Here is a 26,903-nt window from a genome sequence, read left to right as displayed (position 1 = left end):
GGGCATAGGTCATGGATGACACTGCTTGATCCCTGAGACCATTATACGCTTAGAATTCTCCCCAGAATAATTTTTACCCATCACACCTGGCAGTCCATCAAACAATGCACAAATACTTTACAAATGTGTGTGTGCTGGAGATCATTCTCAACAGTCAATTTGGAGGCAGCCACCATGTTTTGGAGAGTGAGTTTTACTATACACAGGTAGACAGAGTATACCAGCTGACTTAAGACACTCACATTGTTTACAAGCATGTATTTACACCAGGAAATCTAGGGCCAAATGCTGTAGGGCAGGCTGACAAGAACAATCTATTCTAGAAGAACCTAGTACTAAATGAACACAATCAAAGCCTGCAAGTTAGCCTTGAATTCAGGAACTCTCTTGACCTCCTTTTATGTGAAATCATGATTGCATCCACTCACACTTGCTATAATTAAAACCTTATGACACACGTGTAATTATGCTTTCTGACATAAGAAAATTTTAATTTCTAAATGAAGTATTTGAGCTTTCTCAAAAATATTGTATTGTTTTTTCTTTAAGACGTTGTCCTTTATTTGAGAAGGGTGCCTATGAAGAAAAACCCATGTAAGAATATACAGACTTCAAACTATTAAAGCATTTATACATATTTTGAAAAAAAACCCCAAAATAGAAAAAAACACCCAAAATAGAAAAAAAACAAAAATAAAATCAAGGCCCAAAATCAAAACCCATAGTTTCAACAGAATTTGAGTCTAGACATATAATTCAAAAGTGGAGAACAAAGGGTAATATTGCTGTGAACTGCAATGTAGACACATAAGTATTTAGCAGATAAACCATTTTATACCAAAATTTATAATAAATTGTTGATAATGAGATCATGCTTCCTTAACCATCTTGTATAGTATCTCCTGTGACAGCCACTTTATTTGACAAGGCAGTTGACTGATTCATCAGACTTATGGGGACATCTTTGAGAGCTCTGTCTTGCAACTCGTCCTTTCTCTTCTAAATTTGTAACCAGTATTTGCATAGAAATTTAGAGGATAAGATTTTCATTCTTGACAGACACAGAGGGACAGGAGTATTTTCTGTGGATATATATATTTCAAATGCATTTCCTAAAAGTTTGAATATGGTTCTCCTCACTCTTGCTGTTACTTAATTCTTGTTATAAGAAGTTATCACTACAAGTTAAACAATAAAATACAATGTGTAGAAAATATAATTTATGTCAGAAAGCAACAGATTTGTTGAACTGACAAAAAGTGACAGGGGTGCTTACTGTGTTCTCAATTGTCTTTTAGCTTTTATTTATATCACATTCTGTGTTTAGGCCTGTATTGGCCTGAAATAAGAAGTAGGGTAAAAAGATATGTATTTTCATCTTTGACTTTAGTTTCACACCTTAATACTGAATGAAAGGAATTGATTTTAACAGAAACAATGCAGTGGCACTATTTGCAAGAGAGTATTTGCACATAATGTCCCTGCCAATTACTCTGCTCTGTTGTGTTTTACAGGAAATAATCCTGGTTATTGTGATGATCCAGGAGTACCAGCTCATGGGTCTAGACTGGGGGATGAGTTCAAAACAAAAAGTCTGCTACGTTTCTCATGTGAAATGGGTTATCAGCTGCGAGGGTCTGCAGAGCGAACATGCCTGCTCAATGGTTCCTGGTCAGGTATACAGCCTGTGTGTGAAGGTAAGTATTGATACTGTTGGCATTTTGACATTTGACACACTTACTAATGACTTTTTATTCTTTGATTGAAAAATGTTGTTAGGCAGAAATACGCTTTCATAACATTCTGCAGAAAGGTGATAGAAAAAATTTGGAAGAAGTTCATGTTTTGCTTGAATACTTAAATCCAAACTGCTAAAGTTTTGAAATATATATTTGTAAGAAGTTTGTGAGAAAAAAAGTTTAGTTAAAAAATATTTAGGCTGAGAATAAATAATAGATACCTGAGTTAAATGTAAGACTAAACAAATGCTTTTGTTGAAGGTATGAAAATTGAGTGATAAATAAATCTGTCATCTGTTTTGTAACAATAAAATACTTTCATCTTCTCTTTATATATAATATCTATGCATCGAAGACTGAATAAATTATAAAATAAATTTGCATAAATTAATATATAAATTAAGTATAAATTAATACATATTTCTCCACAGAAGTTAGACTAATTGCTAATGAGATATTTTTATGCTGCCTCTTTCAGAAGAAATGCAATGGAGAATATTTCTGAAAATCACATTTTAAAATAAGTTAAACATAATAAAATATTTCTGCATTTTTGTGCAGCTAAAATTGGAAAGCAGTAATAGAAGAGTTTGAGTTTTATAATGAATTCTCATTTTCCAAGAACATTTGAAAAGTTACTTCATCTAATTCATCAGAGTTGATGGATTCTGTAGTATCTGTTGTCTCCTAAACTAAATGATAAAATGGAAGCTAGAACAAAATATTTTTGAAAATATTTTTATTTTTTTACCTACACATTTTATCCCGAGAAAAATTGTTCTTTTGTAGTATTATTCAACACAGATTAATCTTCTGTTAGTGCAGATATCATCATAACTGTATAAAAATGGTAGTGGGCACAGGACCAGTATTTGAATCAGTATTTTCAGCAGAAAATTGAAGTTTTGCAATATCTGTTCTACTTCCCTTACATGAAGACATTAAGTACAGTAGGACAGCAGAAGTCAGTGGCAATTATCAGTGTTTGAAATGCTGCCTTTTCCCCCCTTTCTTTATAGTGTTTGTTTTGACCTTCTCTTTTCAGAAAAAAAAAAATAAATAAAAACAAGAAAAAAGCCTCTTTCTTTCCATTTTTCTATAATCCTTCAATTGTTTCCTATTTAATCTAAGTAAGGATGAGATTAGGAGGAGAATACCTTTTCGTTCCTGCAAGTTTAAGTTCCAACCTGTTGAATTCTTCTCTTCACCATTTGAAAATTTTATGCATAGAAAGTGATCAAAAACTGATTTTAGAAAGTAATTAAGGTATTATTCCAAATATAAATGGTAGACTAATTTTTAATTGGCAAATTGTGTTTGTTTTAATCATAAAATTTAAAACTGTTATATTTTAATTACAAGATTATAACTGTTATGCTGGGGGACATCCAGCAGGTGCACATGCAGTAGGTCCAAATCTTTCTTCTGCTGGGGGGCTCAGAGCTGGATGCAATACTCTAGGTGGGGGTCTCAAAAGAGCAACGTTGTTAGAAAAGTTTTTAGGAAAATTCAAAACAAAACCCCAAATTCTTTTGATGATCAGTTGTTCCACTGGGGAAAAAAAAAAAAACCCTCACTGCTAAACCTTCCAAAAAACCCCAACATGTAATCAAAGCAATCAAAGTAAGCCACTGTCAAATCTCAGACATACGAAGCTGAAACATAATTATTGCCTTAAAGGATTGGTATAGATGCCCAAAAAATATGGAGGCCAATACAGAATGTCTGTTCTTTTCTTGATTCAAAAAATAAATGAACAAGAAGATCATAATTTACTATTTATACATTTTTACAATTGAAAAAGGAGATACCAGAAGACAGGAAGAGAATAGAAAAATGTGCCAAAAGGCAAAACAGAGGTACATATCAGTCAGAAAGTCCTGAATGAGCTTTATTTGCTCCAGTGACTATATTGGGTGGAGTAGAACAAAAAGGACAAACTATCTGAATCAGCAATTGAGAAAAAAAGGAAATAAAACAAATGCAAGTAATAATATTACAAAGAGAAATAAAATGTTAATTCAAGAATACACCTATTAAATATTTTCTTAGTAAAACTTGCTATAAGTGTTTTAAAAGATGAGCTATTAACCTAGTTGTTCTTTTCCTTTTTTTTCATCCCAGTTTGTCACCTATCATTGAAATACTGATTGGTTTTTTTTTTTAATCTCTTCTTTTCAGCTGTATCTTGTGGGAACCCTGGCACGCCAGCCAATGGTATGATAATATACACTGATGGAATATTATTCTCCAGCTCAGTCATTTATGCCTGCTGGGAAGGTTACAAAACTTCAGGGCTAACTACTAGACATTGTACTGCTAATGGGACATGGACTGGCACTGCTCCAGACTGCACAGGTCAGAAAGAAATTTTCTTCCCCTAAAGTTTTAACATAGTAAGTTATCCAGCCTTCCTACTGACAATGATTGTTTTGATAGATCAAATAACACATTTTTCCACATTCACCTCGCTTGTAATACATGAATATTTTTATATATCTAAAGGTACATGCCCTTATAATACATGCTAGATGCTTCCAGAACTGTCTTCTTAAGATGGCTACATAGGTAACTTTATTGTATTTGTCTACTTCAGAAATGTCAACTTGGTGATATAGCTATTTTTTAGCATAATGTTATATTTAGGTGTTCCTTTGGAGTTTCCTTTAGCACTTTTTTTCCTTTTTTTTCCTTGTGGCTTATGCTCAGAGGAGGAAGTTCTGGTAGTTCAAAATCAAATTTTGTATAATTGTATACATTACTGTGCCAGTTTTTATTGTAAGCCAAATGAGTCAGAACTGATCAATCACCACTCTGCTAAGGACCAAGAATCAAAGAGCAGCAAGACTGGGCTATTCCAACAGGGAAGGTAGGCAGGGACCAGAGGAGTGCTACAAGGCAAGCATTGGCCTCACTGACAAGGCCAGACTCACAGTACATCAGTACAGTCACACACACACAAAAAAAAGGGAAATAAATATAAAAAAGGGGAAAAAAGGCGGCATTTTATAACTCTGCTTGAATTGCATTGCACCATCAACTTTAGGCTTAATGTGACAAAGATCTCAGTATGACGGAAGAAAAAGTTCTGTTAAAACTACCACCAGCTTAACAGTCTGCAGTAGCTGTAGAGCATGACAGCTGAGGCTACTGTGTTAAAGGAAAACAATATTTGGTCCATGCTATTGAAATGCCTCAGAAAGATAACTTTTCTTGATAGAAACACACCTTTTCTTGTATTTTACACTAGAAAAAAGGACATTAGGTATGCATAGTTCTATGTTTTGTTACGTTTTTATTTTAAAAAATTCCTTTTTTCTTTTCCTCACTAGTGATTAACTGTGGAGATCCAGGTGCATTAGCAAATGGCATTCAGTTTGGAAATGATTTTACATTTAATAAGACAGTCAGCTATCAGTGCAATCCAGGATATCTGATGGAACCTGCAAGTTCATCTACCATGCGTTGTGTAAAAGACAGCACTTGGAACCAGAGTAAACCCATTTGCAAAGGTGAGCTTTTGAATTTACAAATAAACAAATAATGGTTTACAAGTACTGGTTTTGACATGTATGTGATATTCACTAACCAGTGTCTTTATTTATAAAAAAAACTTTCAAAATGTTCTCTGGAGCAATTAATGTTCCAAATGCAACTAAAATATTTAGGTAAGTATTTGTGTAGAATTTGTATTTATTTTGCACAAATGCTGTTGCATAATAGCAGTTAAAATACTGACATTTTTTACTGAAGTAGAACAAAATCACTCTGCAATGAAGACTGTCAGAGTGCTCAGCTTAAAAAATTATGAATGAAGTACCCATATTCCTCTTTGGGCCCATTTCTCTTGCATTAGATGGACAAAATTCTGTAACAGGATTCTGCAAAGCGAGCTTTCTGTCAAAGATTCCCTTGTTGCAGTAGTGTAGCCATCATAAGCAGCCAAAAATATGCTTCACAAATAGCTAATTACAAGTGCTAGCAGGAAGGTCATAGTGGAGATGAGGCTGAAAGACAAATAAGGCAGCCTGGTGAAAAGTGTTAACACTACTTCAGCAGCCCACGGAGTACATTTAACAGCCTAGGGCATCTTGTGCTTATAAAGAACCTAGGCTGCCAACTCACCTAGCACCACTTCACTGTGATGTCTAAGTCTAGTCTACTAATTAAATTTTGGCATATGTATTCAACTGACTGCATTTCTGTCATGAAAATTACTAGCTGAGTGATTCTATGGTTGTGCTCTTTGTTAAAAGAAATTATATGGAAATGTAAACTTGGACATTCCAAATTTCATCATTTTGGGCACTCTGGTGGAAAACACCAGAATAATTTCTTAGCCCCTAACTACCAATAAAGTAAATTACTATTGTGTGTGGAAAGCCTTAGAAAATGAGCAGGTGAATGAGTGAAGTCATATTAAATAGTGCTGCAAAATTAGTTTAAAAGAAAATGCAAATATTTAGAAATTTAGAATGATAAAAACTTACTTATTGAAAGAGATAATGTTCACTGAAAACCTTTACCTAACTCAGTAACCTCTTGCCAAAAATAATCAGTAATGACTATGTAGGGAAAAATTCAAAACTAGGTAAGCTAGGTACTCTTTGGGCTTCTAGCAACCTAGCACTCTGGGACTTCCTGAACCCGAAGTCTTTATTTTTGTATTTAAATTAGTTTTCTGTCTGTTACAGGCTGCTTTGTCAAAACATGTATGCTTTGTTGGAACAATAGCCTGAAATAACTTTTTTTAGATTCAAATGTATGAGTGTATATTATATTGCATATTCCTAAACCCTATAAATTCTTGAAATTTTAACTTTCCTTTTCTGACACAGCTATTACCTGTGGCCCGCCTCCAACAGTACTGTATGGGAAAGTAGAAGGATCTGATTATCACTGGGGTGCTAGTGTGAGTTACAGCTGTGCAGAAGGCTATCAGCTGTCTAACACAGCTATTCTCTCCTGCGAAGGGCGAGGAGTTTGGCGCGGAGACATCCCACAATGTTTGCGTAAGTTTTCAGGGTGCAGTTGTGTTGGGCTTCACCAAAGCTACAATCAGTTGTCTTGGGCTACAGTCACAGAATCACAATTTTTAAAGGACTCAGCTACATCAGGTAATATACGAATTGCTGCAGGATTCTCCCTCCGTGTACCAAAAAGCTTACCTTATGAAATTTGAGTGGCTGTGCCTATTGAAGGTCACGGTCTTCTTCCTTTCCCCAAAAGTCACCTCCATCTCTTGTTATTTAATTGGACCCCTCAGCATTTGCCTTACTGGTAATCCTTTGGATGTTCTGAATTTGACTTTGGTGAGCATGACTGAAATTTTCCCTTACACTTTTCCCTTTCTTTTCTTCCCTATTTCCATTTCCATTAACAGGTGAAAACAAGGATGCTAACCCTTAAGCTCATAGCTCATAGCCTTTCTAAGCAATTTTTTCTCTCTGAAGGCGAGTACATCCCCTCATATCTTGCTTGTATTTGTTTTTCAGCATTTTCTAAGTCTGTCAATTCAACTGTTTGAGTGCTTGAAATCTTGTCAGGACCCTAGTAAACATTTTTGCTTTTATCTAATTAAGGAAAAAAATTCCAGCCTACTCATCTGAGGGTGTCAGATGTGAAAAATTGTTTTATTTTTAAGCATTGCAATATAGCATTGTCTACTTCGGGATTATTTTGTCATCCAAATCTAATCAACATTTAAGTGTCTCAATTAAAAGGTCTGTTTTTCAGGTTAAGTTTTATGCTTACAATAGCTATAACAATGACAAATTAAAATTAATTTTAAATTGCTGTCAAGAATTGAGCAGAGCTACAATCCTACACAGATAAATGAACATAGCATTTACACTCATATTCAGTATGCCTGCCTTGTGCATAAAACAATGTAGAATAGCTCAGGTTAAAGCACGTGCAGCTTTTAATACCTTTTTTTTTTTCTTTTCATTTTTATGTATCAGCTGTGTTTTGTGGGGATCCTGGTACTCCAGCAGAAGGACGCCTCAATGGAAAAAGTTTCACCTATAGATCTGAAGTTAGCTTTCAGTGCAGACCTCCCTTTATTCTGATAGGCTCTTCAAGAAGATTCTGTCAAGCAGATGGTACTTGGAGTGGAATTCAGCCAACATGCATTGGTAATAACTACCACTAATGCATTTTATACTGAGAATATTCTTGATAAACTATTACACTATCATAAATCTAGCAATTAGCTATCCAAATATAGAAAATGTCTGTGTAATATAAGAGAACGAGTTAAATAAGGTTGTATGTTGAATATAAAAACTTTAGGATAAACACAATCACATATGAAGTAATTTGTAAATTTACATGATTGCTTGTCTGCTAGAAATGCAGAATGTCAATATGTGCAAGTGCACAAATTTGTTCAATCTATTTTTAGAATCTCTTGGATAGGCAGAAGACTGTGGCAGATTAAAGACCAGATTTTGTCACTGGAGAGTTAAAGGCATTTTTCAGAATCAATGCTAAATCAAAGTGTTTTGGACTTTGTGAACATGGTTTGTACATCTCTGGTCTTTTGAAATTCTGATGAGCCCCCAAATACTCTCAGTTTCTCATTGACTGTTGTGCAGCTGGTAGGCTTTTAGCATGTTACATCAATCAGCTTGAGAGAAATGCTGGGCACCTTTAACTCCTACTGACATCAGAATTCAATTCCACTTGGTGCGACTTGCTAGGGAAAATGATTTGATTTTTATAATAAAAAAAATCTCTGATACTTGTAAACAAAAATATTCAGATGTAGATTGTAGGCCATTTATATATTTTGTTGTGGCTGAGATACTGGTTGTGTGAAAGAGGCAGGCACTCTGGGAAAAGGTTGTAATCATGATTATTGAAAGCAGTCTCTATTTTTAAATGAAGACATAACAGTCAACAGAATTCTTTTATATGAATTAAAAATTCTGTCTGTGGTTTTTGCAAACTGGACAACCGTCTTACACCTATATTTGTCTACAGAGGCAAGAAGGCTTAAAAAAGCTAAATTTCAGGTCTGCTGCAAAGAATCAAATTTGAAAATGTAATAATGACATTTCTGTTTATATTTTATATAATATAATATAGAAGCACAGGGAAAGTAGTGCATCAAAGATAGAAGTTTTTCTTTTACATCATAGTTTTTATGTTATTGTTAAAGGAAAATATAAGATCTTCTAACATATTTACAGATATAATTTCTAAGCAATTTGAAAGTTAAGAGCAGTGAACAATACCTAGAACTACACCTAAAAATACCATATAGTGCAAGCTTTTCTATTTCTGGATATCAATGATTTCCTTAGAATACTTTGAGAAGTCTTGCTTTGGGTTCTTCAGATGAGACCTATTTTAAAAAATCAATTCAGCTATATGTGTCTATTATTAGAAATAGCATTGCAGTTGTTGATAATTTTTAAAAAGTTCTTGAGCCGTTCAAGCAGCACAATGTTGGGAGCATGTTTGCTTTTTGTTCTTACACATTAGGTCAACATCCACCTAACTTATGAAGCCTTTGGTAAATATCAGTCCAGTTGAATTTTTATGCTCTACTGATGGTCAATATTGAAAATGGGAGTTGGCCAAGAATGAAATGAAATATCACATTATTGTAAATGATAAGTTCAATTTTTGCTCTACAGAAAACTAAAAATTGTTACAGATGAAGTATAGTCGCAAGATGTGTTCTTCATAATTCAGTGACAGCACAAAGCAGACTCAGTTGCCGAGAGGGACTCACATACTACAAAAAAATCCACTGGATCAAGTTCTGTGCTGTCTAAGTGGTGGATATGACTGGGCAACCCCAAAGCCACCACCAGAATATGGGCATTACTGAGAGAAAACATAGTTTCAGGCTGCTTTGAATTACTCTCATGAAACTGAGTATCAATTAGTTTTACTCTGTTTGTATGGGCTTTTTCATGGAGGGAATTTCATTCTCCAGCAACAACTGAGGTAGTACCCCATTAGAAATTTGTTTTCTTGGTGGCATAGAAAAAAACCTATACAAAAATAAAAGGTATATTATTTGCTATAAGAAAGCAGGCTGGTTATGGGTTTAGGTTTTGTGGTTTGTGGATGGATTTTTTTCATTTGAGGGTTTTGGGTTGGGTTTGTTTTTTTTTTTATTTCTGGTGGTTTTTTTTAGAAATACTTAATCATTAAGCTGTGCATTTGAAATTAAGAAAAAATAAAGATTTCTAAAGATTTCTCTATATATTCGAACTGCATCGAGAATAGTGAATTATACTATGGATTCAAAGAGATTTAAAAGGATAAGATTGCTAAAAATTAATGCAATTCTAACTGTAAAGTCTGCACTACCAGAAATACCTGCAAAAATATTTTAAAATAATGACAATGCACTGAAACAAATTACTATTATATACTTGGTAATTCAGTTGGAAATACAAGTGCAATATATAGAAAAACACACATTCCATTAAAAATTGAATTGTTGCCATCACTAGATATTGATGAAATTATTTAATCTTTGCAAACAGTTTTAGAGTATTCTTTCCATACCATAATAATATGTGTTGTGTTTCACATTTTGCATTAGATCCAGCTCACAATACATGTACAGACCCAGGTACTCCCCATTTTGGAATACAAAATAGTTCCAGAGGTTATGAGGTAATTTTTTAATTATTATTTATTATCTTTCTAAAATGAAAATTCATTTAATAATTACATAAGAAATTTAATGAGAAATGTTATCTGTAGTTTTAAACATCTGATACAAACCTTTAGAAATTTCCACCCTGCTTTTAATAAAAACTCATTCTTCATTCCAAGCTTTTTTAAAAACATTCAGCTTAAAGAAAGAACTTCTAACCCTGCAATATATCATGTGTTCAATCCTTTAGGAGACATCAGTAGGGAGGGCTGTTTATAAATTGATTACTTAATATGATATGACATGATATAATTACCTTGCTTCATGATCATAATTCTTTCATACATTGATGAATAGTCAGAAAATACCTAACTACCGAAGACCTGTGTGATCCAAAGGCCATGTAGTCCTTGGCAAAAAAGCCAGCAAGTGGCTTAAATGAATTAGAAATTCATGTTATATTTTATTCAGTCAGAGAAGATAAAATTATTCTGTGTTGTGTCCAGGTGCTCTGTGATGAATGTCCTTTCTATAATTTCCAAATTCCTCACAGGTTGTTAGTTTAATGAGTGACAGGCAGAAAAGTGACTGAGGAAATAAATGTAGATGCAACAATGACCAATCCACAGTCATTATATAGATTGATAAACTTCGTGTGGATAGATTTTTCAGGTATAAATACATGTGACTGGAATTTAAAATAAGTTCTGTTTGTGTTTGCTGCCTATTTCTGAACCTAGGGCAGTGTGCCCATTGCGACCAAGTTAGAAGAACTGTTTTCAAAAAAGTCCTTTCTTTAAGTTCCTCTGGTTATTGGTACCCTCCCTCTCCTGCAATTTTTCTGTATTTTGTTGCTGTGTCTGTCAGCTCTTTTCTTCACTTTATGCTCCTGCCTGGCTCACAGATACCAAGGCACTTCTCCTTGAGCCATATCTTGTGGCCTTACCCAAGGTGGTTCTGCTTCTAGTAATAGCTGTAGCTGCCTTTCTGATATCTCATCTTGATCCTGTACCTGTCACCCTTTTCTCTTCAAAGGCAACTCTAATCTTTGCACCTAATTTTGTTGGGGGTTTCTTTTCTCTTTTCTCCCCATTTTATCTGCCTCACAAATTGTCTTTAAGAACAGAATTGTACTGGCCAGTTAAGTGTTCTACTGTCGTTCATGTTTATGCAGACTGATCTTCTCTTCCTATTCACCCCTAGAGGCCATAGTAAGTCTTCATCTGTTCTGCATACTGCTTTCTCCAGTATGTGCTTTCACTCTCAGAACGCTATCTGGTACCACAACACGGAGACTTCTCTCTAATGGCGACGGAACTATATTGTTTTGGGTTTTTTTCATATCTTATAACTGGGCTTCCTGTTTTTATGACATAGCCAAGCTTCTATAAAACACTTTTTAGGAGTCTTTCCTCATTATAGAAGTGTGATGACAGGCAGCAGATCTTTGAAGGGTTTCCCCCTGTCTACCAGCATCCTGTCTTGCCCCATTCATTCTGTGCCTTTTGTGCTTCACTACGCAGTGACTTATGAATGCCCGCAATGTTTTTCATCCAAGTATTATACAAAGAATGTGCTACTTTTGTTTTAACTTTCACCAGTACAACTCTTTAACTACCTTGAACCTATGTTACTTTTTGCTTGGTCTTTTGAAGCACTGAGAAAAGATTTGTATCTCGTTATTACTGACAGATATAAGAATTGGCACAAGTAAAATGACTTGGACTCAAGACTAGCCACACTCCCTACTAAAGACATGCTGTGTGTCCTTGGCAGGACAGAGAGAACAATATGTTTAAAAAATAGTTAGAAAGATGTGAGTCTACAAAGCCATAAAATAGGACCTTTAAAAAACACCAGTGATTTTCCCAAGCTACTTCCAAGAGAAATGGTTTAGCATTTGCTAAACATCTGTCATGATAAGCAAGTTTTATATAATTGAGTGTATAGATAACAGGTAGCGACTTTTGAATATACTAATTTGTAATTTCCATTGAAGTCCTTATGTGACATTTGCAGTGCAGAACTATCTGCCTTTCTATAACTGCAAGCTCTTACTAATACACATTGATCACTACTCATTCGCAACTTACACAATTTGTCTGTGTGATATGTTGCTTTATTCAATTAATATAATTTCCAATAATGTCAATTTTGTCTTATTTATTTATTTATTTATTTTTTATTGCCAAGATTTTTTATCCAAAACAAAAGCAATTATCTGATCAGCCCCGTATCATTAAACATCTTGGCCTGGAGTTACATTCTGGTTACTTTTGTCAATACCATCAATAAGTTCATTTTACTAGAACTCTCTACACAATCTCTTTCTCATCTCTTAAGAAAATTCTTTTTCACCTGCAATTTTGTATGTAGTTTTCATGCTTATCTATTCCCACTGGAAATCTAAAGAGCATTTCAGTTATTTCAGCTTTTCTTCTGCGGAAGACCATATCATAGCTGACCATAGGAAGGCTTTCCATGACTTCACACTGCTAGGTGAACATCTCAAATTAAAATTCAAACAAATGCAGTGTAAGAAGTTGTCACCTGGAGTTTTCTCTAGTGAATTTATTTGTAGATGAAACAGCTCTTCATAATTTTTTCTTTTCCCTCTAAAAAAACCCCATTTTTAGTCAAATCACAGTGAAAAACCTTTGAAAAGCTTTATGGTCAAGTTCTATCAAAATATATGCAGGGATGTACAGGAAAAAGAGGCATCTCAGGCATTTAGTTTGCTTCTCTCACGCTGACAAACTAATCAGCTGAAATGTACGAATAACATTCTTTTTCATGTGAACAGCCTTGTCAATATTTTTCGACATATTGCTCTTAAATAAGGTTATGAAAGAATCAATTACTTAACCATTTCATCACATTAAAAAAAATAGTTTAACTCTAGAAACTGTAAAAAGCAGATATTTTTATTTTTGAAAAAATCCATATTAACTTATCACTGTCTCGATATCTGACTACACGTGACGGATACTTCTGTCTAACATTCTGGTTTGATCCTTAGGTTGGAAGCACAGTCTATTTCAGATGCAGAAAAGGCTACCATATTCAGGGATCTACCACCCGTTCTTGTCTTGCTAACTTAACTTGGAGTGGCATACAATCTGAATGCATTCGTAAGTCTGGTTTCTATTCTAACGACTTAGAGCACTGGACAAATTTAAGAGTTACAAACTGATACATGTGGGAATTCATAATAAATTCTTTGCTACAAAGATGGGAAGCTTTATTTAAAACATATTTTTAAATGGGGCTTTTTGTTGTTTCCTATTTGAAGACTAAAGGTGTATTTGGGATATTAATTTGAAGGAAGATTTTTCAGATTTTTTTAATGAAGTTCACAATAATTCTATTAGTTTTACTCAAAAAAATCTGTCCTTGTTAACCTACTGCAGTAGCTACTTTAATTAAGCTAGGATTTTTTTGTGTGTGTGTATTGGATTAATAAAGAATGGAAAGTGACCTGAAATATGCATGGGACTATTTAGTTGCCTAGTATTTTGTGAATCATAAACTAGAACTCAACAAAATCCATCTTTTCTAGGCTATGCATGGTTATGCAAATTATTAGTATACTTATAGCTCTGTGTGAGTTGAAGGACATCAAATAACTATCGTGTTATAATATACTGACCTAAACTAGAAGTAATTCATTACAATGACCTTAGATTCTTATCCTGTTCTAAATTATCTTTGGGTCGTTATAAATGAACACCATGTGGCACAGAGGAAGAAGCATACTGAGTAACCACATATGTTATAGTCAATGTTCTATGACAAAACATTCATGTGGAACCTTTATTTCAATTGAAATGCATTTATTTATCACAGTAACCACTCTAATTTTCAGAACACAGAGTGGAAGTGATGCTTGAAGCTGTGACAGTAAAATAAGTCACAGGACCAATCATTGCACCGTGTACAATGGCATGTGCTTCCCCTCATTTTAGCTGTTTTCTGATTGCTATCATGATTCCATTATGGTGTATTCTTGAAAAATATTTCCATCCCACAGTAACATAACTGTACACTCTGAGTGTTACTCTTACAAGTAATAGCTACTTGACATTGCTAAAAGCTATCCAGAGTTGTCATGCATTTATTTTTGCTAAAAGCTATCCAGAGTTGTCATGCATTTATTTCAAATTGCCTACTCTAATCCTATGGGAACTGCTTACCACCATGACTTCTAACTGTAAAAACCCCTTTGCAGCTCATGCTTGCCGGCAGCCAGAGACACCAGCACACGTAGATGTGAAAGCAATAGATCTTCCTACTTTAGGGTATACTTTGGTGTATACCTGTCAGCCAGGATTTTTTCTTGCTGGTGGATCAGAGCATCGGACATGTAAACCAGATATGAAATGGACAGGAAAATCACCTATTTGTAAAAGTAAGTCATTATTCAAGTGATTTGTTGGATCCTACTTGGTTTGAATTAATTTTCTTGGACATTTTTATTTTCTTTAATAGGATTAATTTTTTGCACTTACTATTTAATGACACCCATGACACAACAGCTTTTACTCTATGAAAGAAACAGTGAAGAAATCAAAGTGAGCATAACATCTAGAAATCATGGAGGAAGACAAGGGGCTAAGTGTGTGTAAATGCACAGGCACACATACATATGTTTACTCCTAACAACAGCCAAAAAAGCCTAAACAATATAAAGTACTACATTTATCTTTATGTCACAGTTTTAAATAGTATTGCAATGCATTCAGTGCTTAATGTATGATTTTCTATAAGAACAAAAAGAGTTATTTAATATCTTAGCTTTTAGATTCATGCAGGTATGCTTTTAGTCTAAGGAAATCTTATAAAATAAAAACGAACAATAAAGTAAGAAAAAAAATCTTTGCACTAGATTCCACCTTTATATCAATGTAACTTACATATAATTTTCTAGGGTAGATCTAATTATATAGATATGAGGTCTGAATTTGCATTTCACATGCGAGTAAACAAGGCTATTAGTTCTCAACTCAGAAAAATAAAATTATATTTAGAATATGAATAGAAGGAAAATAGTCAGATGCCATGGGAAAGCTGTTTGCAGTATGATTTTTAATTCTAATATTTCAAAGTATGCTGAATAGTTTTGATGTTTGAGAAATATTTATTTTTCTTTAATGTAAGGGCAGACTTCTTTGATTCAGCACTGTCATATGAGCTACATATCAGAATTTATCTTTATTCTGTGTCCCTAAAGGATGATTTTTCATAGATACTGTATAATTAATTATTTTTGGGGGGGTTTTTTGTTTTATTTATTGAAGATAAAATACAGTACAGAGTTCTATAAGAAAAGAATTTTTGAAATTGTATTACAGTCTTTAGATATAATTCTCATTGAGTGTCCTACATTTTTTGTACTTTCTTGATCAGTCTAATTTATGAATTTCTGCTCCTAAAGACCAAATCTTCCAATGGGACACTATCCTTTCTAAAGTGCCAAATTATGAGTCCAGAACTTGATCTGGATCAATGGACATAGCTTTGCTGAATGTACCAGAAATATAGCAAACTACACCCTTGTAATTCACAAATTGTGATCTTTTCCCATGATATCTGATCCTGTTATATGAATCAAGCTATCTGGCTCTTGCTGATTTGTGTCATAAATGCATCAGTCTTTCTTAACACAATTTTTACTATATTTAATATACTATTATTCATAATTAGATATAATATTTGTCCCCTCTATAAGGCTCTCTTTTATAGCACTGGGACTGATATAAAAATTTTAGCCCTAAATGTATGAGATACTTAGCTAGCCCGACAACTTTCCACAGTAAATATGTTGTTTACCTAAATTATTTTCTGATATTTTTGTGCAAGTTTAAACATGTACTCAAGACAAGTTATTTATGTTTTAAAAATGGCTCTATTGGATAAGAGATTATTCCATCCAACAGGTATTGTTTTAACATTCTATTAAAAAAAAAAAAATACAAAAACTACACAAATATGTTCATGAAAATGATAATTTGTCTTTTTACTTGTAGGTAAAGGAGTGAGAGAAGTTAATGAAACAATAACTAAAACTCCAGGTTTGTATACAAGAAGAGCTTTAGATCTAAATAAATTAAATTGATTTACACCCAAGGTTGTTATGGATAATAAAACTATTTCCAATATCTTAGTGAAGTATTTGTTACTAATTTCCAAGGAATATAAACGTTGAGGTCTTTCATAATAACAAGTGATGTGTGAATCCTATTCTATGCATTTCTTTCACAAACAACTTTTAAAAAAAATCTGTAGTGCCAATTTTTTGAATTGCACAAAATCCCTTCTCAAACAAACAAAAGAAGCGTACATACAGAAGCCTCAGATTTGATGTAGTTTTATATCAGAGAGATTGCTATAATGGAGAGCCTTATAATGAGTGTATACTATAATTGCCGGGATTAGGTTCAGTCAAAGTTCTGCCCTTAGCATTGCAAATGTTGTAAGAAGTATAAAAAACCCACCCCAAAAACAGTTTTGGAAATATTCTTGGCCATCATTTCACAGAAACTCTCCATGTACTCTAAGATAGGGTTTCCAGTACAGTGTGGACTGCCTGCAGGTAGCAAGGCAGGCAAATATTACTGCTACTTTTCTATGCCACCTGATGAACATGTATGCAGTTAGCCTATTCCTCCTGCCAGTGGCAAAATAGAAAAATGCATCTAAGAAATCCTTATTCAGAAAATGAAAGTCCTAATTCTTTTTTATTGATTTATTTAACAATGAGAAGAGTTGTCACCAAATAAATGAGCTTGCAATTCTGTATTTTGATTTTTAGTAATGCTGCAGGGAAAATAAGATTAATGGTTCACACTCATGGAAATTCACAGAAGGACTCTGTAGATTAGATGGGATAAAAAGGTATTTCTGCTAATAATTAACCTTCCTGGAGAGTTTATTACTGAGAGTGTCAGGTGAATCCATAAATGAGTTCTTCTGAAGTACATTACTTCAACAGACTCACAATAAAGCAGGATATAGTGTTCATTCATTATAATGAATATACAGTCTTCATTTATTGGAGGCTTCACCTCACCAAATACCTAAGGTATGCATTAATCTGCTACCACACAGGTTTTGAAGTTTCAATGCCAAATTATATTGTAGATCTAGGCTCCAAATATATTCACTATGCAGTGTCAGTATCAATTCACACAATATCATGTCCCTTATAACTAGTTTAGATAAATACTACCTAAAAGCTATTTAAAAATATTAAATGCTGTGATTGAAAGTGCCAATAATAGTAAACAGAAAAGTGAAACTGTAACAACTGACAGTAATTAGGGAGAAAAAGTTTTAAGTGGTTTTCAAAAAACAACTCTGCACTATTATTACGTGTTTTAAAATTGTTAATTCTCTTCAGTATAGAAGATTATATATTTTTGAAATACTTTCTTTACATTGTTAACTTGAATTTTGATACAATTTGATATGCCGCTATCTGTATTTTATTAATTAAGCTAATATTGATAAACTACAGTTTCTGTAACAGAATAGATTAATGTTCTGATTTTTCGCCTTTAGACAGCTGAATGCAAGTTATATTTATTGTTTTTTTTTTTTTTGCCAGAGTTAATGTCTTCATAAGCAATAGTAAACATTTTTACATGATTGAGTATAAGTTGCAACTAAATCCTTCTTAAAATATCCATGTGAGAATTAAGAACTATATTACTATATTTGGTTTCCATGGTTCTCACTGCTTTGCATAGTCTTCACAAAAATAGTTAGGAAGCTGTTTTAATGAGTAGCCATGGATTTTCCTGTAGATACAAAAATGCTGCTAGCAAGGATTTTCTTGCTATTTTCTAAGTCCATGAGAGACTTTTTCTCTCTCACAGAAGAGGTAGCGGAGTTATGTAAACAATGAAATACCTGCAGCCTTAAAAAGTCTTGTTTATAGTACAGTAGAAAAATATTTTGACAATGGATGTTTTAGGATTTTAGTCAATCACCCCAAGGGGTGGCTGATCCTTTGTCCAATTAGACTATGAAGAAAAAAGTCTATAAAAGAGTTTGTAAAACAATTAAATAAATCAATCTTGCTGCACAATTCCTGCCTGCTGGATCTTCTCTCCTCCTCCCTACAGCTGCACGACACGGTAATATACCTTAGGGCAATTTTTTTTTTTTTTAGTGTTTTCCCAATTTTCATGTTCTGAGAACAATCAGTGCAGTATTGGAATACTAATAGCCAGTTCATTTTTCTCATTTTGCCTTTGCCCACAGTGGGTGGAAAAGGCAGAGACCTTGTAAGTGTTCAGCACAATTGTCTCAGAACCTCTCCAAAGCAGCCTCCCTGGGGACTGCAGCACTTGTGTTTTAACATTTAAAAAAACCCATGACTGGGGAAGCAGTAATACAGTTTTTTCCCCTACTGATTCTGTTCATCTGCAGCAAGTGCAAATTCTGTAAATACTGAGTCGGTGGTACTATTTTGCAAAGCTTAACAGCTCTTATTGATAGAGTGGTTAGACAAACTAAGTACTGAAGATGCTGAATGTGGTGAAAGTGTGGAGTCCTTTATAAAAGTCTTGCATAGTACCTCTCTGGTTCATACCACTAATACTAGATGTTCACCTTCATGAGAACATTTCAGACACACAATTTTGATTAAAAACATAGACAAATAAAAATAATTGTAATATTTATTTTCCTAAATACCAAGTTTCAAATTTAGCTATGCCACTATTGTAGCAAAAAATGAGAAATGCATAGGAAAAAGAGTCTGAAAGACCCTTTGCAGAATCCATGCATTTGCATAAATTATAAAAATTCTAAGGACTGTGACATACCAACTGAAATGTAATGCTTCAGATTTTTGGTAGTAAGTTGAGGTAACCTTGTGTAAAGCCCCACTGACTTTTACTTTGGAAATGGAACACTTCAGGCTATTCAAAGGTGTTACACTCAAAGCCATTTAATAGGTCTCTGCTCATTTGGAATCCAGTGATAGAACCAATAACATACTAATGATGTTTTCAAATCATTCTACACTGAGCTTGAACATTTGCTTGTGAATTCTGCACAACTTGAAGGCAAAAGACATGGAAGAAGCTATTTATCTTTTAGTCAACAGCTAATCAGCCCTCTGATTTTCAGAGGTATTGCATGTCAGGTATTATTTCCCTGTGTTTCTTTTTGATTCATTTTTGCAATAAGTGATTAGGTAGAGGGGGAAGTATCCATGGAATTTATTTAAAATGGATACAGAGAATACCTGCACTGATAAGTTTTCTTCAGTAAAGATGGCTGCCTTTATATGTGCTCAGTTTGACAAAATGCAAAAAAATCCAATTATTTAATTTAAGATCTTAATTAGAAGAATGTGAAACTTCTAATGTCAATCTTTAGCTATTGAAAAAGTATCATTTGTAGTGGTCATGGATAGTAAGGGTGAATTTTAATACTTGCTAGGCCTTTCATTTTGTTAAGGCATGAAGTGATTGGTTAAACAATTTAAAATACAGCATTTAACAGCTACATAATTTATTTTTTCTGTGTAGAGGAAAGATACCAATAACATCAAATAAATAATCCAAATACATGTACTTCCAATAATTCATGCTTCATTTTGTAGGATTTATACTTCAGATACTTCAAACTGCAGTCACTGAGAAATGGACCTTTATTTTAAATTTTAAAAAAGCTTCATTCTTTGACAACTTCACTGTTCATAGTGCAATAATATTGTATGGAAAACAGCTTTGAAGTCTAAAAAATTACTGATATTACTGTACCAGAAATTCAATCAATTCAGTTGAATATTCAGTTGATACTCAATTGAAAATCACACACAGTGCTGCTTCATGAAATTCATGAAACAAAAAAAAAAAAAGGGATAGCCTAAGACAGTGTTATCTTCCATTAATCTTTGGTTTCAGAATATTATTGTCCTTTCTTTTCCTCATAGCTTAAAGGTACAGGGTTTAGGGGAAGAGTCTATTATTTTTCATAGTCTTGAGGACATTCACTGAATCACAAAAGCTATAAAGTATGAGGTTATTTGAGAACATATTCTGCGATGGACAGGTGTAGTATATTATAGGCAATTGTGTGGAAAGGCCATTAGATATGTTGTCTTTATTGTTGTTAAAATTTTTATTATAATACCTCGTTAGAACCATGGATTGATTGTCTAAAAAGAAATTAAGACCATAAGTATGGCTAGAAAGATTGTTACTTCATTGTAGTTTACTTCTTCCTCTGTTTCTTTCTTTCCCCCACTTTATTTAGTTCCTTCAGATGTATTTTTTATAAATTCACTGTGGAAAGGGTTTTATGAATATTTAGGAAAAAGACAGCCTGCTACTCTCACTGTTGATTGGTTCAATACTACAAGCAGCAAAGTGAATGCCACATTCATCGAGACATCCAACATACAACTCAAACTATCAGGTAGGTTCAGAATTTGGTGTTAAAGAAGGCGTTCTTATAATTTTTTTTTTTTAATCTGTTCAGTTTTGATGCATTTTCATCCAAATGGAAAATGAAACAAAAACTTTATATTTTCACTAAAAATAATTTTATTTTGCAAAAGGAAAAGTTTTTACATAATGGTCTGCACAGGCTTGTCTCACTTCATATGCAGTCACCCATCTATTTAAGCTATTATATTTCAAATAGATATTGAGGAAGGGTTTATTCATCTCAGGCTGTTGGATAGCATTGGTGTTTTGAACTCACAGGAAATACTGAAGCAGCAGACAAAGTCTATATAGGCATATTAAGAATTGTATCATTGAATTAATCAATAGTGATTAATATCTACCTTTAAACAATGTGGTATTAATAATGGCATAGCATAAAATAGGCACAGATAATTAAATAACTTTGTAAATTATGCATACCTTACAAGCAACATCATGCATTCCTTTCTGCAAATCTAACTGTGAAGTTCCGATTTAGCCTCTCATCACAGTTATATTGAAAAGAACATTATCAGCTATCACTATCTTTTAAGGTCAAGAGTTTAGAGAGAATTGCAGTAGTTGGTTGCCAAACAGGAATTTTCTTTCACTGCACTACTGATATCTACTGTAGCAATATACTGTTGTGATGTCAGTAAAATCCATTTTTTTCCAAGTCAAGGAAATTCCAGGTAAGGACTTCTATCTGTATTCAGAATTACTGAAATACTGTATGAAGAGACAACTACTCATGCCCTGTTATTTATAAAATTGAACAGTACAAACCTATCTTTGCATGCTCTTATCAAATAGGATGAGTCAAAGGATGAGTTAAATAAGATACATCCATTACAGTACTTTAAATCTTGAGGTTTTCCGTGTTATGAAATTCTGTTATTACAGAACGTTTTCTTCAAACTCTTTTAGTTCTAAAGCAATATACTTAGATTTGAAGGGATACTTGAACAAACTGGTTGAAAATTTGTTTAAAAGGCATATCTTGCCTCCTTTATTTTAATAGGTGTTTACAAGAAGGAAGAAGCCCATTTGCTCTTGAAAGCTTTTCAAATTAAAGGACCTAGTGACATTTTTGTAAGCAAGTTTGAAAACGACAACTGGGCACTAGATGGTTATGTAAGTACCCAGGTTGCCATGGATAAAGATTGCTGAGATTAAGTTCTGAAGTAATTTGTGATTATCTATGTAACTGTGTCCATGTTTTTGTATTACAAATATGTAATCCAGCACTCTGAATGTCACCGTAGAGATTGGATTACCTTTTTCTTTCAAAAATATGTATACAAACTTCTATCTGCTGTACTTTGATTAGAATTTTTAGTTTATGAAAGAGAAGGGGGAATGAATCAGCATATTTTTGCCTTCCTTCCTTAGGTGGGAGTGAGAATTTTACCTTTAGAAATATTGTCCCTTTTTGGTTTGGTAAACAGTTTACTGTAACAAAAGTACACCTAACCTTGAAATAAAACAGTGTTGTTTTACTTTTTGGATTTCTTCTTTCTACCTCATGATACTTTCTGTGGAAAATAATTTTAAATCTGACAATTCAGCAGGCTTGTATATCTGCATACTCATTCAATTATGAGTACGTCATTTCAAGAATTTCAAAACCCAGCAATATACATTAGGTATTTTAAAATCATTCCGAGTGTTATTTTGAAACTCAGTTTAATACTGTTGCAAATAAATAAATTATTTAAAATAATAAATGTTGGATAAGCATAGAAAATTCACTAATATTTTAAAGGCTAAAAGTGAAAATCTGGGCTCCATATTATCTATTCTAAGTCAGAAAAAAAAATTGCTAAACACTGTTATTTATTCATTTCAGAAATCTTTTTCTCTGTTTCAACATATTCTAGGTATCCTCAGGGCTTGAAAGAGGAGTTTTTACCTATCAAGGAGATATACATGGAAAAGACTTTGGAAAATTTATGCTCCAAAGACAAGGTACATGCTTTCATAGATCTTTAATATGTATCATCTTTTGGGGTCTTGCAAGGATGAACTCAACAAATTACTCAGCTATCTAGCTGAAGTAGGCACGTTTATTTCACACTACACCTATTACAAAGCATAACCAAATATGCTTATTTGAAATATACAGCTCAAATCCTAATTTAACTCTGCTTAACGTGTTACTATCACGTTTTCTAGTATAGCGACCTAATAAGTACAGGATGCTCTTAAAGAGAATGCCCTTCCAAGCAATTGCTTTTCATTTTGAAAGTACCAGGGATGTCATGCAATGCAAACACATTTCCTGCTTAAATGTATAAATTGTGGTCAGAGTCATATAAGACATTAAAAGGCCAGAATCAACCCTAATTTTGACAGTGTCATTTGGAGAATGCCTGTTGCTGGTGGATGTTTTCAGAATATATGTGTATTTCGACAGAATTTTACTTCACTGTCAAAAATATGAAATGAGTGTCTGAGGTATGTATTACAGCTATGGGCTCAAGTGCTCTAGCAGGTGGTGTAAAACTAGTTATTTTACTCATAAAATAGTTTTATCATAAAAACTAACAAAGCATTTACTCATAAAATATTTTGGCCAATACCAAGTGTAGGCACCTGCATTTCCTGATCCTGAAACTACTGCAAAGTGGTCAAAGCATGGTATATATATACATAAAAGTACTGGTCTAGGAAGAGGAGACAGCCTAGCCATTATGTCTATGGCAGACTGTATGTACATTTTATAAATTGCCTTGGTTCCATTAGCTTCTCTGGTGCTGTAACCAGTGCTCTTTAGAGTTCTGTCAAATCTTTGCTCTATTAACTACTGTAGTAGCAGTTACGCTGTGGATTTGCTCATCTTGGCCATCTCTCAAATTGCTAAGCATATTTAGTGACAAGTGGCAGAAACCCATCTCTTCAGAGCCCCAGCCTAAGAACTGCCAATTATTGAAGCTGAATACAAGTTCAGTCTTCGGAGTAAACTCTTGTGTGGGACAGGTTGTCTGCCTCTACTTTCATGTAATCTTTACTACTGTAATATCTAAGCTGCTTTTGCTTCCTGATTTTAGCTATCACACTGTAAAAGTAGAGCATCGACATTTGTTCAAACATCTGTCTGTTAAGCAGCTTTTGGTGTCTTGAAACAGTAAGAATGTGGTTTGTTGTTTTTGTTTGGGGTGTCTGTGTGTATTTGCATTTCCTATTTTCTTAAGCAAGGTCAAAAAATATATCCATGGTTTGCCAGCTACCTAAAATAAAAGTTTGATTCTATGTGAAATTGATAACTCATGGGGTAAATGAAAAGCAGAAAGTTAAACAGAGTTTTCCAGTGGATGTATTCTACAGTAGTGGAAAACATTGTCCATGTCACCCTTTAGAGCTGTAATATAAGAGCTCAGTTTCTATATTTCCAAGGCTAGTAAGGAGCTGGAGTGTCCAAATTACACCTGCATTTCTGAACTGAAGGCTTCTCATCTTCAGCTTTCACATCTTGGTAGAGAGCTCACTGCAAATGCAGATACCCTCTCTTTTACAGGATTGCTAAATAGACACTGATTGTCTATAAATTGCTTATTCTCTGATGAAGAATCAACATCTAAAAGGAAACAGCAAATTTCCCTCTAGTACAGGTCATAATATTATATTCAAGGGTAACTTGCTTTGTTTTTTAAATCTATTCTGTTCATGAATATTCTGCTGAGACAATGATCTCATCTATCCTCTCTCTGAAGACTTTAAATATTTCTGGGTTTTAAGTAAGTTAAATTATTTGTTGCCTTTACAGTAAGCCAAAAGTATATATAAACTGGTGCATACATAAAGCAATATGAAATTCTTCACCTGCAAGCATACTTCAAAGACAGCATTTGTGGGGGACTACTTGGTTAAGCGGGAAAGACCAATGTATTAGGTGAATAATTTTCTGTAACACAATGCTAGAAAAAGACTGGTCTCAGTGTGTATCACAGGATATTCTGAGCTGGAAGGGACCCACAAGGATAATCAAGTATAACTCTTAAGTGAATGACTCATATGACGATCAAACCCACAATGTTTGCAATATTAGAACTGTGCTCAAACTGAGTATACTCAGTCTGTTAGGTTATAGCAACTTGGTCTCTTAAGGCTGCAAGTCTATGGCTTGGTTCAGTTTCTGCAACTGCTGAGTGCCTATGCCTCAACACTAAACTTCTAGAAGATGTTTATTCTAAAATCTTGTTCATCCCAGTCTGGACACTTCTTTTAAAATTGTATGAAAAGGTGACTTTGTGAGAAGAGAAACCTTCTTCACAAAATTATTATTTTCCCATATTTATTTTCTCTGGAGAAATACAATTACTAAACTCTCTTTCCTTTTTTTTTCCTCAAAGTACTTTTTTGACTTGTCTAGATTGACATAACATATATTAACAAAAAACCAAAATATGCATAATTAATTTGCATCTGTGTTATATTAGATCAATGGCTGTGGAATACACATTCATTACTTGAAATGAATCAACTCTTAAAAGTGTTGAATATCATGAGACGTGAATTTTAAATTTCACTCTATGAATCATCCTCTCCAGATCGTTTCACACAACTTCCATCATTCATGAGGAAACCCAACATCTAAACAGGGTACTGAAAGCTCCAGAGTACAGAGCTATTGTGTGTTAGCTAAAGCACAAACAGATAGCTAGAGTAATGAGCTGTGAAACTATATGGTAACACACGTCTACACCTAATGAGGCACCTATCCAAAGAGCCTTTGCTATGCAGCAGGTTCAGTCAGGTGAAGAAGTTCCAGCCTATGTTGTTCCTTGGAAGCTGCTGATTTGCTTTCTGTGTGGGTATTTTTTTCTCTTAAATCCTTGACCTGCTAACCATCCTTGTCTCAGAAATTACTCTTGGGTGTGTAATTCTACTTTTCTTAATCTTGCATGGGTTTTGCTGTCACACTTCTCTGACTTGAGCAGCATTTCTCTTAGTAAAACTGAGTCATGCTGTACTGATGCCAGTCAACTGAAACCCCGAGCTAGGAGTCAAAGGAGAAATGCATATGATAGATCCAAACAATGATAAGAAAATGTTCTTAATCACAGAATTATGGAACGGCTCGGGTCAGAGGGCAGGGTTGCCACCATGAGATCAGGTTTCACAGTATTTTCTTTAAAAAAGTATTATTTTCTATTAGGTATAAATGGCAGTACTTATCAATCATCTCAAAAATAGAAGTACACAGCTTTTACATTAATGAATTCACTGTGAGTGTTATCAAAATTTGAATTCACCTGACTGCTGCTGTTTTAGGAGGCTAAAGCCCTTTTTTTATGTGAAATGTTAAAAGAAAACCAAAACCATTTATAATCTTACTGAATATCCCTCTATTAAATAACATTTCCCAGTGACAAAATATGGTTGTTTTAATGAAAAGTGAACCAAATTATCTTTTGCATACCTTTTGTGTGTGTGTGTGTGTGTGTGTGTGTGTGTGTATTTAGGTATTTCCACTTTTCTGTTTACCTCAATTTGGGCCATACAATATGCCTTCCCATTTCTTATCATGATATTGCTTCAGAAGAATGACAAAGTTCACCTCAGGATAATCACAAACAGCTCTGAAAATTATTATAAGTAGACCAGACCAAGTTGAAGTCTCATACATGACTAAAATTCAGGTTATGCAAAACTACCGTGAAGTTTCTTTTCCTAACAAAAAGTATATGCAGTGTACAGTCTGAAGCTGGTCAACACTTCTCTAGTTAAAGGTTGTAAACTTCAGTCAAAAATGTCAAGTTTTGTTACCTTAAGTGTGGTACTTCAAAAACTGTAGAGATACAGAATATATGATTACTTCCACTAGGATTTTTGAGTAAAGTATTAAATGTGAATCAGTTATCTAACATAAATAACTTAAAATAAATTCTTTAAGTGTAAATTTGTGCCTGCTTTTAAATGTTGAGTTACACAACATTTTTTTAAATTAACTAAATGTACCAAAAATTTCAGACCAAGAATTTTTTATTATGAATTTTATAATTTTTCTGCTACTTGTACATTAAAATGTATCTATCCTATGTGGCATGATAATAGCTTTGAGATAATAGCTTTGAGATATAAGTTAAGACT

At 33.7% G+C, this 26,903-nt stretch overlaps 1 protein-coding gene across 2 annotated transcripts in view; it reads left to right on the top strand.

Moving 5' to 3' along the window:
- CSMD1 (CUB and Sushi multiple domains 1) overlaps positions 1-26,903 on the top strand; it is a 1,116,955-nt gene that overhangs the window by 1,081,585 nt on the left and 8,467 nt on the right. The window contains exons 57-68 of one of the 2 annotated variants that reach the window (XM_048295967.1): positions 1,515-1,697; positions 3,921-4,097; positions 5,072-5,251; positions 6,578-6,751; positions 7,703-7,876; positions 10,309-10,382; positions 13,385-13,496; positions 14,594-14,773; positions 16,392-16,436; positions 20,638-20,799; positions 21,832-21,944; positions 22,691-22,778. In XM_048295967.1, coding sequence (XP_048151924.1) covers positions 1,515-1,697; positions 3,921-4,097; positions 5,072-5,251; positions 6,578-6,751; positions 7,703-7,876; positions 10,309-10,382; positions 13,385-13,496; positions 14,594-14,773; positions 16,392-16,436; positions 20,638-20,799; positions 21,832-21,944; positions 22,691-22,778 — 1,662 coding nt within the window. The remainder of the gene's footprint in view (positions 1-1,514; positions 1,698-3,920; positions 4,098-5,071; positions 5,252-6,577; positions 6,752-7,702; positions 7,877-10,308; positions 10,383-13,384; positions 13,497-14,593; positions 14,774-16,391; positions 16,437-20,637; positions 20,800-21,831; positions 21,945-22,690; positions 22,779-26,903) is intronic. The other variant, XM_048295968.1, reaches the window with a different exon arrangement.

The sequence above is a fragment of the Corvus hawaiiensis genome, chromosome 3 (genome assembly GCF_020740725.1).
Source record: "Corvus hawaiiensis isolate bCorHaw1 chromosome 3, bCorHaw1.pri.cur, whole genome shotgun sequence".
In the NCBI taxonomy this organism is placed as follows: domain Eukaryota; kingdom Metazoa; phylum Chordata; class Aves; order Passeriformes; family Corvidae; genus Corvus; species Corvus hawaiiensis.
Note: the sequence above shows the minus strand (reverse complement) of the source record. Positions and strands in the feature narration are given on the sequence as shown.